The sequence below is a fragment of the Cyprinus carpio genome, chromosome B7 (assembly GCF_018340385.1).
Source record: "Cyprinus carpio isolate SPL01 chromosome B7, ASM1834038v1, whole genome shotgun sequence".
Taxonomy (NCBI): Eukaryota; Metazoa; Chordata; class Actinopteri; order Cypriniformes; family Cyprinidae; genus Cyprinus; species Cyprinus carpio.
In genome coordinates this window covers 5,007,624-5,020,309 of record NC_056603.1, presented here as the reverse complement: position 1 = coordinate 5,020,309, position 12,686 = coordinate 5,007,624, and the positions used below count along the sequence as shown (strand labels likewise).

Sequence of the window (12,686 nt, the reverse complement as noted above, 5' to 3'; positions counted from 1 at the left end):
AATGCACAGACACATTCTGGGGACACCCAAGACCAATACTGCATCTTGTAAGAAGGGGCATAATAGGTATCCTTTAACATTTTTTATTTTTCTAATATTGATTACAATAGTATTATTTATGTGATCCTACATTTGTTGGTAAAGTATCACAGACAGAAAACAGACAAAATCCAAACCATCTTTTGAACACTGTACAAACTAAATGAAACAAATTAAGGATCTGCTTTGATTCTGGGTTATTATAGATGAAAAAGGTTTCTTGAAATTATATATATATATATATATTATATATATATATATAGATTATATATATATATATATATTATATATATATATATATATACTATAATATATAAAATTATAAAATTATTATTTTATTATTTATTATTTATTTTTACATTTCTGTGACCGCTACAGGTGACTCTAGGACCACAAAACCAGTCAAAGGCGTCTTTCTAGTATATATATATCTATATACACACACACCACACACACACACCACAAATATACCTGTTTTTAGACATGAATGCTGTTATATAGTAATGTTATTATAGTTAACTAGGACATAAAATAAATGTTGAATGAAACATAACATTATCATTTTATTTCAGCTAGTTTCCAAGGCAACAATTTTCCCTTTTCCTTTTTTACATTCCACTTATGTTAAAAAAAAAAACCAACTAACAATAAAATTAATTAAAAAATATACATTACTAATTATGTAATTATACATTATAATGGACAAAACAACGACAAACTAACAAACCTAATAACAAAATGACAGCAAATGGTAGTAAGGGGATATATTAATTTAATATAAATGTTTATTTATGTTGCTTTTTTGGTAGCACCTCTTCTGAGATGTATATAGTTGTACTAATTGTGTACATAAGTTTGTTCCAAAAAAAAAAAAAAGAAGAAAGGAAAAAGAAAAACTGGCCTGTTTGCATTATTAATTTAACAAGTGACGTTAGCCCATTTGGGTTCTGTGCTTGTAATTCTCACAAATTTTTTAAAACAACAAAATAATTATTATACTTCAATCTAATGTAACCATGTCCAGTAACTCGTGATTCAGAGAAGACATAAAGGAAATTAATACTTGTAGTATTTACGATTAAAAAACATGTGTTCCCTGACCCGGGCATCGAACCCGGCGGCCGCGGCGTGAGAGCGCGCGAATCCTAACCACTAGGAACCACCAGGGAGCGGTGTTCTCACACATCTCAATGTTTACCACATGATTTGTCAGGATAAGAGGCGGAATCACGTTTTAAAACTGTAAAATCACAGGACTTAATACAACGAAAAGAATTCACCCCGTGTTTACACATGTTATTAGGCCTACTCTTAATACCATTGTCCAAATTGGAACTTTTTCATCATTATTAGCCTATTGTATTTTTTTGTTCCATACCCTTAATATGTTTCATTCAGATTCACGTTCTACCCGCGGTCAGCCACAGTGCGGTTTCGATCCTGTTCATCACCATGACAGAGAAAGCTGAAAATGCTACAGTTAGCATGTTGATTCATTTACAAATTGTATACAAAAACAAATAAAAAAATAAATAACGTTAAGGCGGGTAAGATTTACATTTTCTCTTATTATTTTTCTGTTTATAGTTTAATTTATTTATTTACCTTTTCGAGACAGTGGAATGCTAAATTCCAGCATCTAATTTGAGACCGTGGGGAGAGGTTCAAATGGTTAAGAGAAAGGAGAGTACCTTCTTTGGTAGGAAATAGGCGTGGAGGGACTGAAGCGAGTCCGTTAAGGACCGAGAAACATCTGGGGCAGCGTCACAGGGAGAGGGGCTCGAATCTCATTTGTGGATCAAAACCTGGGGGAAAAAGTGGAACGAGTCTCTGTACAAAGGTATGGTCTGTATCATTGGCTTTCTAGTTGGTCTTTAGGTTTAGTTTGTGTTTGCATCGGCGGATTTTTGGGTGTTGGTAGAAAGGACGCTTCAGCCTGAGGAAATGCGCTCATTTACATAAATACGCTTTGTGGGGAAGAATACTGAGTAGCATACTTTATACCTGCATTTATTACATTGCGTGCTTTTTTAAATATATGGCATATTTTAACCGCTTCTTACGCCGCATCCAAAAGTTCTAGAATTCGGTTCTTTTTTTTTTTAAATGTGTTCAGTTCAGAGTTTCGGAAAATTTGGTTTCTCCGAACCCCTCGGTTCACTATTGAGTTCATCTCAACCTCATCCGACCAGTAAAAAAACACAACAACCACACCCTCCACCACATCCGTTTAGCTGCTAGAAAGATGAAGGAAACACATGCAGAGGTAAAAAGTTAAAACAGTTAGGACCTGTATGTAGGCTATGAAATCCAAACCATCTTTTGACACTGGGGGTGGTTACAAACTAAATGAAACAAATTAAGGATCTGCTTTGATTTCTGGGTTATTAATAGATTAAAAAGTTTCTTGAAATATATCATATATATATATATATTGATGTATATATATATTATATATATATAATATTATATATATATTATATATATATATATATATATATATATATATAAATTATAAAATTATTATTTTTAGTATTATTTATTTTTACATTTTTGTGACCTTTACAGGTGACTCTAGACCACAAAACCAGTCATAAGGGTCTTTATATATATATATATATATACACACACACACACACACACACACAAATATACCTGTTTTAGACATGAATGCTGTTATTTATGTAATGTTATTATAGTTAACTAAGACCATAAAATAAATGTTGAATGAACATACATATCATTTTATTTCAGCTAGTTTCCAAGGCAACAATTTTCCTTTTCATTTAATTCACTTATGTTAAAAAAAAAAAAAACTAAAATAAAATTAATTAAAAAATATACATTACTAATTATGTAATTATACATTATAATGGACAAACAACGAAAACTAACAAAACTAATAACAAAAATGACAAATATATAGGCTATATATTAATTTAATATAAATGTTTATTTATGTGCTTTTTTGGTAGCACCTCTTCTGAGATGTATATAGTTGTACTAATTTTGTACATAAGTTTGTTCCAAAAAAAAAAAAAAAGAAAGAAAAAACTTGCCTGTTTGCATTTATTAATTTAAAAAGTGACGTAGCCCATTTGGGTTCTGTGCTTGTAATTCTCACAATTAAAACAACAAAATAATTATTATACTTCAATCTAATGTAACCATTCCAGTAACTCGTGATTCAGAAGACATAAAGAAATTAATACTTGTAGTATTTACGATTAAAAACATGTGTTCCCTGACCGGGAATCGAACCCGGGCCGCGGCGGTGAGAGCGCCGAATCCTAACCACTAGACCACCAGGGAGCGGTGTACTCACACATCTCAATGTTTACCACATGATTTGTCAGATTAAGAGGCGGAATCACGTTTAAAACTGTAAAATCACAGACTTACTACAACGAAAAGAATTCACCCCGTTTTACCATGATTAGGCTACTCTTAATACCATTGTCCAATTTAACTTTTTTCATCATTATTAGCCTATTGTATTTTTTTGTTCCATACCCTTAATATGTTTCATTCAGATTCACGTTATACGCAGCGGTCAGCCACAGTGGGTTTCGATCCTGTTCATCACATACAGAGAACTGAAAATGCTACAGTTAGCATGATTCATTTACAAAATGTATACAAAAAAAATAAAAAAATAAAAACGTTAAGGCGGTAAGATTTACATTTCTCTTTTATTTATTTTTTCTGTTTTTATTTTAATTTTATTTATTTACTTTTCGAGACAGTGGAATGCTAAATTCCAGCATCTAATTTTAGACCGTGTGGAGAGGTCAAATGGTAAGAGAAAGGCAGTACCTTATTTGGTAGGAAATAGGCGTGGAGGACTGAAGCGAGTCCCGTTAAGGAAGAGAACATCTGGGCAGCGTCACAGGAGAGGGGCTCGAATCTCATTTGTGATCAAAACTGGGGAAAAAGTGGAACGAGTCTGTACAAGGTATGTCTGTATCATTGGTTTTCTAGTTGTCTTTTAGGTTAGTTTGTGTTTGCATCGGCGGATTTTTTTTTGTAGAAAGGACGCTTCAGCCTGAGGAATGCGCCTCATTTACATAAATACGCTTTTGTGAAAATACTGAAGTAGCCTACTTTATACCTGCATTTATACATTGCGTGCTTTTTTAAATATATGGCATCTTTTAAACGCTTCTTACGCGCAGCCAAAAGTTCTAGAATTCGGTTAAATGCGTTCAGTTCAGAGTTCGGTTTCTCCGAACCCTAGGTTCACTATTGCGTTCATCGCAACCTCATCCGACCCGTAAAACACAACAACCACACCCTCCACCACATCCGTTAGCTGCTAGAAAGATGGATGAAAGACATGCAGAGGTAAAAGTTAAGACCTGTATGTAGGCTATGCAATTAAATAAAATAACAGAGAGGTAATATACAGTTTACGTCTTTAAAAAACTCTAGTAGAGATGTTATTTTTGTTTGCTGGCTCCGCTTGTGTGAACAATATGTGGAAATGTGGAGGAAGTGACCCGTAGCTGAGTCACTTCTGCTGGTACGGGTTTGTTAGATACGTGGTGTTACCTCATAGGGTTTAATGCTGGTCAAAAAGTAGCTTAGATTGGGACATAATGTGTGAATTAATAACTCTGAGATCTTAAAGAAACAGTACACCCAAAAATGAAAAAATCTGTCACGTCATTCCAAACCCAAAACTTCTGTCCTTTGTAGACATACATTTAAATTGCTGTTTGCTGTATTGTGAATCAGATTTGAGAGTTATGGTAAAGGGGAAACCATACTATAGTAAAGTGTATTATACTGCATATATTATAGTATTTACAACACTTTTGAATGCTACATCATACTGTAGTATTAACTATAGTGAACTGATAAACTGTAAAAAAAAAAAACTGTAGAATACTTTAGTTTTATACTACAGTAAACTGTAGTGTATTGTAGTATAATATACCCTATAGTAGTTGTAGAAAACTTAGTACAGTATTGGGGGTAAAGTAATTTGTTTATATTACCATAGTTGATATATTACCACAGCAACTACAGAATTTCTACAACAAATTAATTCAAGTACTTTGCTGTAGTATGGTTCAAAAACACTATTTTACTGCAAATTACTATAGTATTTTTTAATGTACAATGAAATTTTGGTGCTGTAAGAGAGAACGGTTGGAAATTATAGCAGTGGTGTGGACTGTGCTGTTCTCGTTGAATCAAAATGATTATAAAAAATCTATAGTTAAAGTTGTCATCTTTGGTGTGAACAACACTTAATTCCTCATGTGTTCCACAGAAGAAAGTTGGATGAGTTGGAAAACAGTTTGAGTTTAAGTAAATATTGATAAAGAGTTTTCATTAATGTATAAACTGCTGCTTGAACCAAGGCTTGAATGCAATACAATGCACACTTTAGTAAAGCCAGTGCAGGAAACAGGCCACACTAAAAGTGCACTTTTCCACACATCCAGGGCTGAAGTGCTTCTCTTGAGCTTGTGGTCTTTGTAATACGATCACTGATTGGGGCATGTGAAAAATCTCTCGCCAATGGCATGCTTTGTTGATACAGATGCTCCATCTGCCTCTCTTTTTGTCCTTTGCAGAATCACCAGAAGGACACACATCGCACTCCTTTGACGTCCAAAAGCTTCTCCAATCATGCCTCTAGTGGTCTTGAAGACTTCCCGTCTCATGTGGGTGCGTTTAGCCGCTCTAGTGTTCACTTGTGTGGCATTTAGCGTGGCGGCCCACGCCGGGGCGGTCAACGACGGCATGTACGACTGGAGCATCTTCTGCTGGGCTTTCAGCTTCGCCGGGACCCTGCTGGTTTTGGTGGTGGAGCTCATGGGTCTCCAGTCTCGCGCCCCCGTGTCCTGGAAAAACTTCCCTATTACTTTTGCCTGCTACGCTTCACTTCTTTGCCTGTCGGCGTCCATCATCTTCCCGCTCTACTTCCTGAAGGGCCAAACGGTGGGCAGTGAGGCGCGAGACCTCCGAATCGTCTCCACGGTCTTCTCCTGCCTGGCCACCGTGGCGTATTTCGTCGAAGTGAGTCTGACGCGAGCGCAACCAGGCGAAGTCGCCGGGTACATGGCCACGGTTCCAGGCCTGCTTAAGGTTTGCGAGACTTTCGTGGCCTGCGTCATATTCGTGTTCATCAGCAACCCCGTCTCTTATGACGATCAACCGGCTCTGAAGTGGTGCATGGCCGTCTACTGCATCTGCTTCGTGATTTCGGCGGCCATCGTGGTCATGTGCGTCGGCGAATGCACCGGGTTCCTTCCGTTCCCGTTCGCACGCTTCCTTTCCGCCTACGCTCTGCTGGCGGTCATCATGTACCTCACCGCCACCATCATATGGCCAATCTTCAAGTTCGACAGCCGTCATTCGGGGAGGTCAAGCCGACCGGACTACTGCCGAAGCTCTTCTGGTTTGTGTCCGTGGGATAAACTGGTGGCTGTGGCTGTTCTCACCGCTCTCAACTTCCTGATCTACCTGGGGGATCTGGTGTATTCTGCCCGACTGGTGTTTGTCACGGTGTGAGAGAGCAAACGGTTGTCTTTTCCCTGACACTGAGGAGATCTTTGAAAGATAAAGATTTTTTTGCAGGCTGTGCTTCAATGAGTTTTAGCTTTTATTCCAAGTATCTGGAGGAGGAGGAAAATGTTTAGTGAATAATGGTGCGTTCAGAAAGATTGTATTTATGAGTTTAACACACATGAACGCATCCACAAAGTAGTAATTATGAATGGGAAACAGTGTTATTTTAGTCTTGTTGATATATAAACATTACATTAGAAATATTGCCTTGGCAGCTAGCTAAGTTTAGTCTAAGATTTGGTTAACAATATTTTTTTAGCAGGATTTTTTTAAGCCCCGAGTTTCCGAAGTGGCGGACACAACAGATGCAGTGTCTGTTTTCATGAAAAAGTTGTTGAAATAAATTCATTTATTTTTATTTGTACACTAAAACTAGTCAAGTTGCATGAACAAAATACAATAGTATTGTTCATTAAAGATATAAAATGCAACAATTTAGTTTACAATTGGGAATTAAAAAGGCAAAAACACAATTAATGCACATTCGTTATACATCATTTTGTAGAAGTAGAGTTGCTTTTCATAGATAAGGTACAGTGATTTGAATGCACCTGACATCATAATTACAATTCCCAGCTCATAAATATGAACTCCCCAGGAGGACTTGAACGTACCATTAATTGTATTTTTAATGTGGTCAGTGCATTTTCTGATTGTGCCATTGCTGCCTTATGATGGCGTATCGCATCCACGTCGCTGTGTTGAACTACTGTACATTTATGTGCTGTTCTATGTGCCTTGAAATATATGTTTGTCACATGTAAGCATTATGGAAGGTGGACGGGGCCAAAAGTATTTAAACGGACCGCATGGAATTTTTCTGTGGAATTTGAATGTGCACTGTTTGTCCACATTTAGATGTTAATTTTGAATTTGTTTCTTTTGCATGTGTAGATACGCATTCTGGTCGTGTTATAATGTCTGATGTTCGCATACGTGCATACCAGTGTACAATTACATCATCCTTCATGAAAAAAACATAATGTCTGATGTTTGTATATCATCTTGTGATATATGCAAATATAGTCTCAAATACAGCAATTTCATCGGCTGTTGTGCATGTTGTAGCGTTAATGCGAATGACACAATCAGATTTCACGTGCTCCTTTTAAAGACTTTTGACCCCTTCTGCCTTCCATAAAGTGTTATCATTGTCACATTTCATCAGAGTAGCATTTCAGCCAGGTCTGTGTTCATGTGTTATACTGAAAGTGAACAATTCCAGAGCAATTCCTTTTTTATATTATTTTCTATAATATTGTCAAATGTATCAAGAACAAATAAAGTTTCACTGTGATCTGAACACTTCACTGAAAAAATTCAATTTTGTCACTTTTATCAATTCATTACATATAAGGACATAACTATAACTAACCAGACTTGTTTATCTGAATTCATAATGTCTTTACATCAAACATCATTATTTATCAAGATATTGTGCATTTACGTTTTCAGAATAATTTGATGATTTCACTTGTTTAAATTCAATTAGAAGCTTTGGTTGTGAAAAAGATGACTAATATACTTGTGAAGGTTATGACGGTTCCCTATTTTGAAAACTAGGTTTGTAGCTGTGTGTATTTTTAAATTTAATTGCATATTTTCTTGTGATCATTTGTAAAAAAAAAAGCTTTATAGGCTTAATGCAGAGACATCAGTTGGGTGTGTTATTCATAAAGAGCAGAAACATTTGCTCCACCCCGAAGCCTGGTTAGTTTACAGGATCTCCAGAGAAACCAGTGATGAATGTGTGACGTAAGAAACATCAAGATGGATCGTGGGAATTATCTTTCTAAATATGATAACATGAGATTGTTTTAAGGACTTCAGGCCTTGAACTTCAATGCTAGAACACGGTAAAGGTAATGTGAATTATTTATACTTAAGCTTTTTCTATTCTGCTAATAATAGAGTTTGAATTGGTTTACCATCTGTTTATCTCTCAGGAAGACTTCCCTGATAGCATACACTTCCGGGCCTTATCTGGGCCAAATATGGCACATATGGCTGAGTTCTGGCAGTGGCGGAGGTCATTTGGGCCAGATTTGGCCCACACACATCAAGCCGGTTTTAGTGTCAGTTACGGCATGTTGTATGTGGGCCAGATCCGGCCCGTGTGTGACAAACCGGTTTTAGGTTGAGTTCTGGGTTGTTGCGTGTGGGCCAGACCCGGCCCATGTGTGACAAACCGGTTTTAGGTTGAGTTCTGGCTTGTTGTATGTGGGCCAGATATGGCCTATACCAGGTGACCAGATGTGCCATTTTCTCCTGACACGTCCTGGCAGATCACCTTACTTTACCAGTCAGTGGTTCTAAAACTATTTTGAGTACTGGACGGCCCATAATATTTCAGGACACGTAATATATATACATACACACATTTATTTGTCCTACACGGACCTGTTATCTTGTTGGGTAACACTTTATAATAACTGCTACATTTTTGTACCATGTCCTCTGGTGTGACACCATGTCCTTTGAACTTTTTTGGAACCACTACAAATGTTTTATGCTTTGTTGTGCATTAATATGACACCCTTAAATTATATATTTTTTTAATTAAAAAGTGCATGTTAAGCTACATAATCATAGAAAATTTTGCAAATGTGTCTTGCTTAGCACTAATGACAGGTTAGCTTGGAATAGCAAGGTCATTAATTGACAGAAAAGGCTGAAACGTCCTTTGGTGTGATAAAAAAAAAAAGTCCTCCATTGTGACACCTGTACTGTCACACCACAGGACAAAGTTTCTTTAAAAATCATTCTAAATAATTAAATAATATTTGTTTAACTCCTTTTTTATACTTTTTTGATAATTTTCAGTGTCCTTAAATGCAATAATTACATTCATTAAATTAAGCTCTAATCATCAAAAAAAAAAAAATTATGAATCTATAGAATATATGAAAATTTCACTTTTTAATAAAAAAAGTTACAGAAAAAAATTAACTTTTTTCATGATATTCACATTTCTTCAAGATGCACCTTATACACACACACACACACACATATACATATATATATGAGTGTTCGTAAAAGCAACAATACAAAATCTTAAACTATAAAACTGCCACTTTGTCCCACTATTATGTGCAGGCCTGGTATTTTGCACTGGGCTATAGAACTACAAAATGAATTTTAAATTAGGAATATCATAATTGAATGACATTTTGAATTGTTTATGTAGTGATCTAATTCTATCCACCAAGAAATTGTATGTGAATGTGTGAGACTTATGGTCATGGTTATAGGGAAATAACAAGAAGAACAAAGTGCAGTAAACGGTAAAACTGTTTGCACTACAAACCAGTACGTTCATAATTAAGACAATACATTAAAAATAACATGGTAAGATAAACAAGTTCGCAACAGTAAACAGCAAAACAAGCTGTTTGTACAGTTAATATAGCTGGAATGACACCGAAAGCCAGACACATTAAATTTACAAATGGCCGCGCCCCCTCTTACAAAAAAAAAACAAATGCACTATGTTTATTCATATGTTTATTTATGTAACGTAAGCGTGTGACTTTTAATTCGTGACGTGCTTCCATGGCCGTGCGCGCGGACCGGATGGAGTTGCCATGGAAACGGAGCGCAACACTGCAAATGTCACGAGGAAACACCCCGTTTCTCGCTGATTTCACTGTTTTCAGGTGAGTTTAGTCCATAAAATCACACAAATATTACTCATAACTGTTGTTGACACTTCTCTTACTTGTATTTGACTCGCTTCTGTTGTTTATTTACTTTATAGAAATGGTTTAATGTCTTCGAAAAAGTCCGTTAGCATTTCTACCGTTTTCAGACGACGTATCGTCAGGTATGATAACGCTGTTGTGCTCTTATTTATGAAAGTTTGGGCTTTTAATCAAATCTTTATCTGTAGATTATAGCTTTTGACTGTTTTGTTGGTAATCTTTCAATGGATGATTGGAAATTGCTTAATTTATTTAACCTTAACATTTACACTTTACTGTTTATCGATGACGTCACGTTATCAAGGAGCGCGAAAATTGGCTGAAAACTAGAGTTGTTTTGATCTATTATGGTAAAACATAAAACTGTTCTGCGATTTCAAGAGTGACAAAAAAATCCTACTACAACTGAAGGGAGTGTCCAAGATTTCAATATTTCTGAAGGGAGCTGCTGACAGAGATGTAGGAAGCGCTGAAAAGGTTAAGTAACCTAATATGCATTTTTTCACAACATATGTCACAACGAATCTGTTATTTTATTTATTTATTTTTTGCATTTCACCTGCTCTAGCTTGTTTCCATCTAATAAACCTGGAACTACAGACTAAATATTGTTGGCTCTGTGTCAAATTGCTTGTTTTGTTCCTAGATTCTTCAGTGCTGATGTCCTGCTGCATCCAGCAGAGCCGGAGTGAACCTACTGTAAGACAACATCTCCAAGATGCTATTGACCACAAGACTAGTACAGTAAGTCAAACCTCAAATATACAGTACACTAGTGTTCAAAAGCTTGAAGTTGATACAATTTGTAATAATTATCTTCTGCTCACCTCTGTAGTAATTATTTGATTAAAATATGTAAAAAGAGTAATATTGTAAAATATTATTACAATTTAAAATAGCTGTTTTCTATGTGAATACATTATAAAGTAATTTATTCCTGTGATGTGCAGCTGTATTTTCAGCATCATTCCTCCAGTCTTCAGTGTCACATGGATCCCTCAGAAATGCTGATTTGCTGCTCAAGAAACTTCACAGATTTGAAACAGTTGTGCTGCTTCATTTTTTGTGGAAACCATGATGCATTTTATTTTTCAGGATTCACAGATGAATCCAAAGTTCAAAAGACCTGCATTTATTTGAAACAGATGATTTTGAACAATTTGATGCATGTAACACTAACATTCAAATGTTTGGAGTCTATGTAACAACGAATCCAAAGAAAAAAAAATTCAGCACGTCTGTATTTTAACATTGATCATAATCAGAAATGTTTCTTGAGCAGTAAATCATCATATTAGAATGATTTCTGAAGATCATGTGACACTGAAGACTGGAGTAATGATGCTGAAAATACAGCTTTGATCAAAGGAATAAATGAGTTGTTTTGAATTGTAATAGTCACAGTGTTACTATTTTACTGTAATTTGATTCAATAAATGGAGCCGTGGTGAGCATAAGAGATTTTTTATAAAGGCATAAAATATCTTACAGACCCCAAACTCTTGAATGGTTGTGTAAATTACAGTTATGATGTTCCTCCCAGTTACATTTTTATTCAAATGTATTAAATGTTACTCTGGCATATGCAGTCCATTCTATAGAGACTGTATCTGTTCCCCAAAAAACAGACAACAAAGAATATGTTTATTAAGGGATCTAGAAAAAAAATTTCAGTTTAAACCTACTAGATTAAAAATAGTACTCAATGTACTCCATTGATGAAATAGTAAAAAGTGCACATTGCCTGAAATGATATGAACAGCAGCTATGCTAATCTTTCTCCCTTTGCCCTCCTGTTTCTGCAAATGTCCATCCCAGGGTTATTAGAAACTGCACAGCACAGGACTTGCAGGACTTGTGAGGACTTCAGATGATACCAGTACTCAAAAGACCTTAGATGATGGCAACTATAGATGGACATACAAACTACCGCCACTGCAAAAAAGGTAATGTTAATTTGAAAGAGCTGTGTCACAGTAGCAAGGGCTGCCTTATCAGTTCTGCTTTCAGTACTGGAGAGTAAAAGATACATCTTTTTTGTTTGATGTTTTTTGTTTGATGTTTTTATTAGTACATATACATTATCTTGCACATTTTATCTCCCCAACAGATTCTAATTTGAAAGAAGTTTATAATGCATGTTTGCTACTCCCAATTCAGAAGACTGAATCAGCCTGTGTATCTGAATGATTCTCATACTCACTCCTCTCTGCCGCCGTCTCACAGAGGATCAATTTACAGAAGCCTGTTTCGTAATGCTTGTTTATACTCGGTATACTCCAAACCGCAAGACTCTACAAGCGCATCTGGCAATATGGCAATCAAGGCTTGATGCACGGCTGCAGCCTGTGTCAACTCACGCTT

General features: G+C 35.8%; 1 protein-coding gene, 1 long non-coding RNA gene and 1 other non-coding gene across 4 annotated transcripts; 2 read left to right on the top strand and 1 right to left on the bottom strand.

Moving 5' to 3' along the window:
* Window positions 1-3,279: 3,279 nt before the first annotated feature.
* Window positions 3,280-3,351, bottom strand: trnae-cuc. Its single transcript has one exon. It is a non-coding gene; the product is annotated as a tRNA-Glu (tRNA).
* Window positions 3,352-3,842: 491 nt separating this feature from the next.
* Window positions 3,843-7,924, top strand: LOC109047685 (myeloid-associated differentiation marker homolog). The gene is made up of 2 exons (XM_042726798.1): window positions 3,843-3,994; window positions 5,625-7,924. Exon 2 carries the CDS (start codon window positions 5,680-5,682, stop codon window positions 6,562-6,564), a length of 885 nt encoding a protein of 294 aa, XP_042582732.1. The 5' UTR covers window positions 3,843-3,994; window positions 5,625-5,679; the 3' UTR covers window positions 6,565-7,924.
* Window positions 7,925-10,168: 2,244 nt separating this feature from the next.
* Window positions 10,169-12,539, top strand: LOC122137812. Of its 2 annotated transcripts, XR_006155075.1 has the most exons (6): window positions 10,169-10,277; window positions 10,379-10,444; window positions 10,704-10,799; window positions 10,969-11,066; window positions 12,141-12,268; window positions 12,433-12,539. It is a non-coding gene; the product is annotated as an uncharacterized LOC122137812 (long non-coding RNA). The 2 variants fall into 2 exon arrangements; XR_006155074.1 differs by having other exon boundaries at window positions 10,171-10,444.
* The last annotated feature ends 147 nt before the right edge of the window (window positions 12,540-12,686 follow it).

Excerpts from the sequence above, each read along its gene's own strand:
- LOC109047685 (XM_042726798.1), top strand. The coding sequence starts at position 5,680 with ATGCCTCTAGTGGTCTTGAAGACTTCCCGTCTCATGTGGGTGCGTTTA.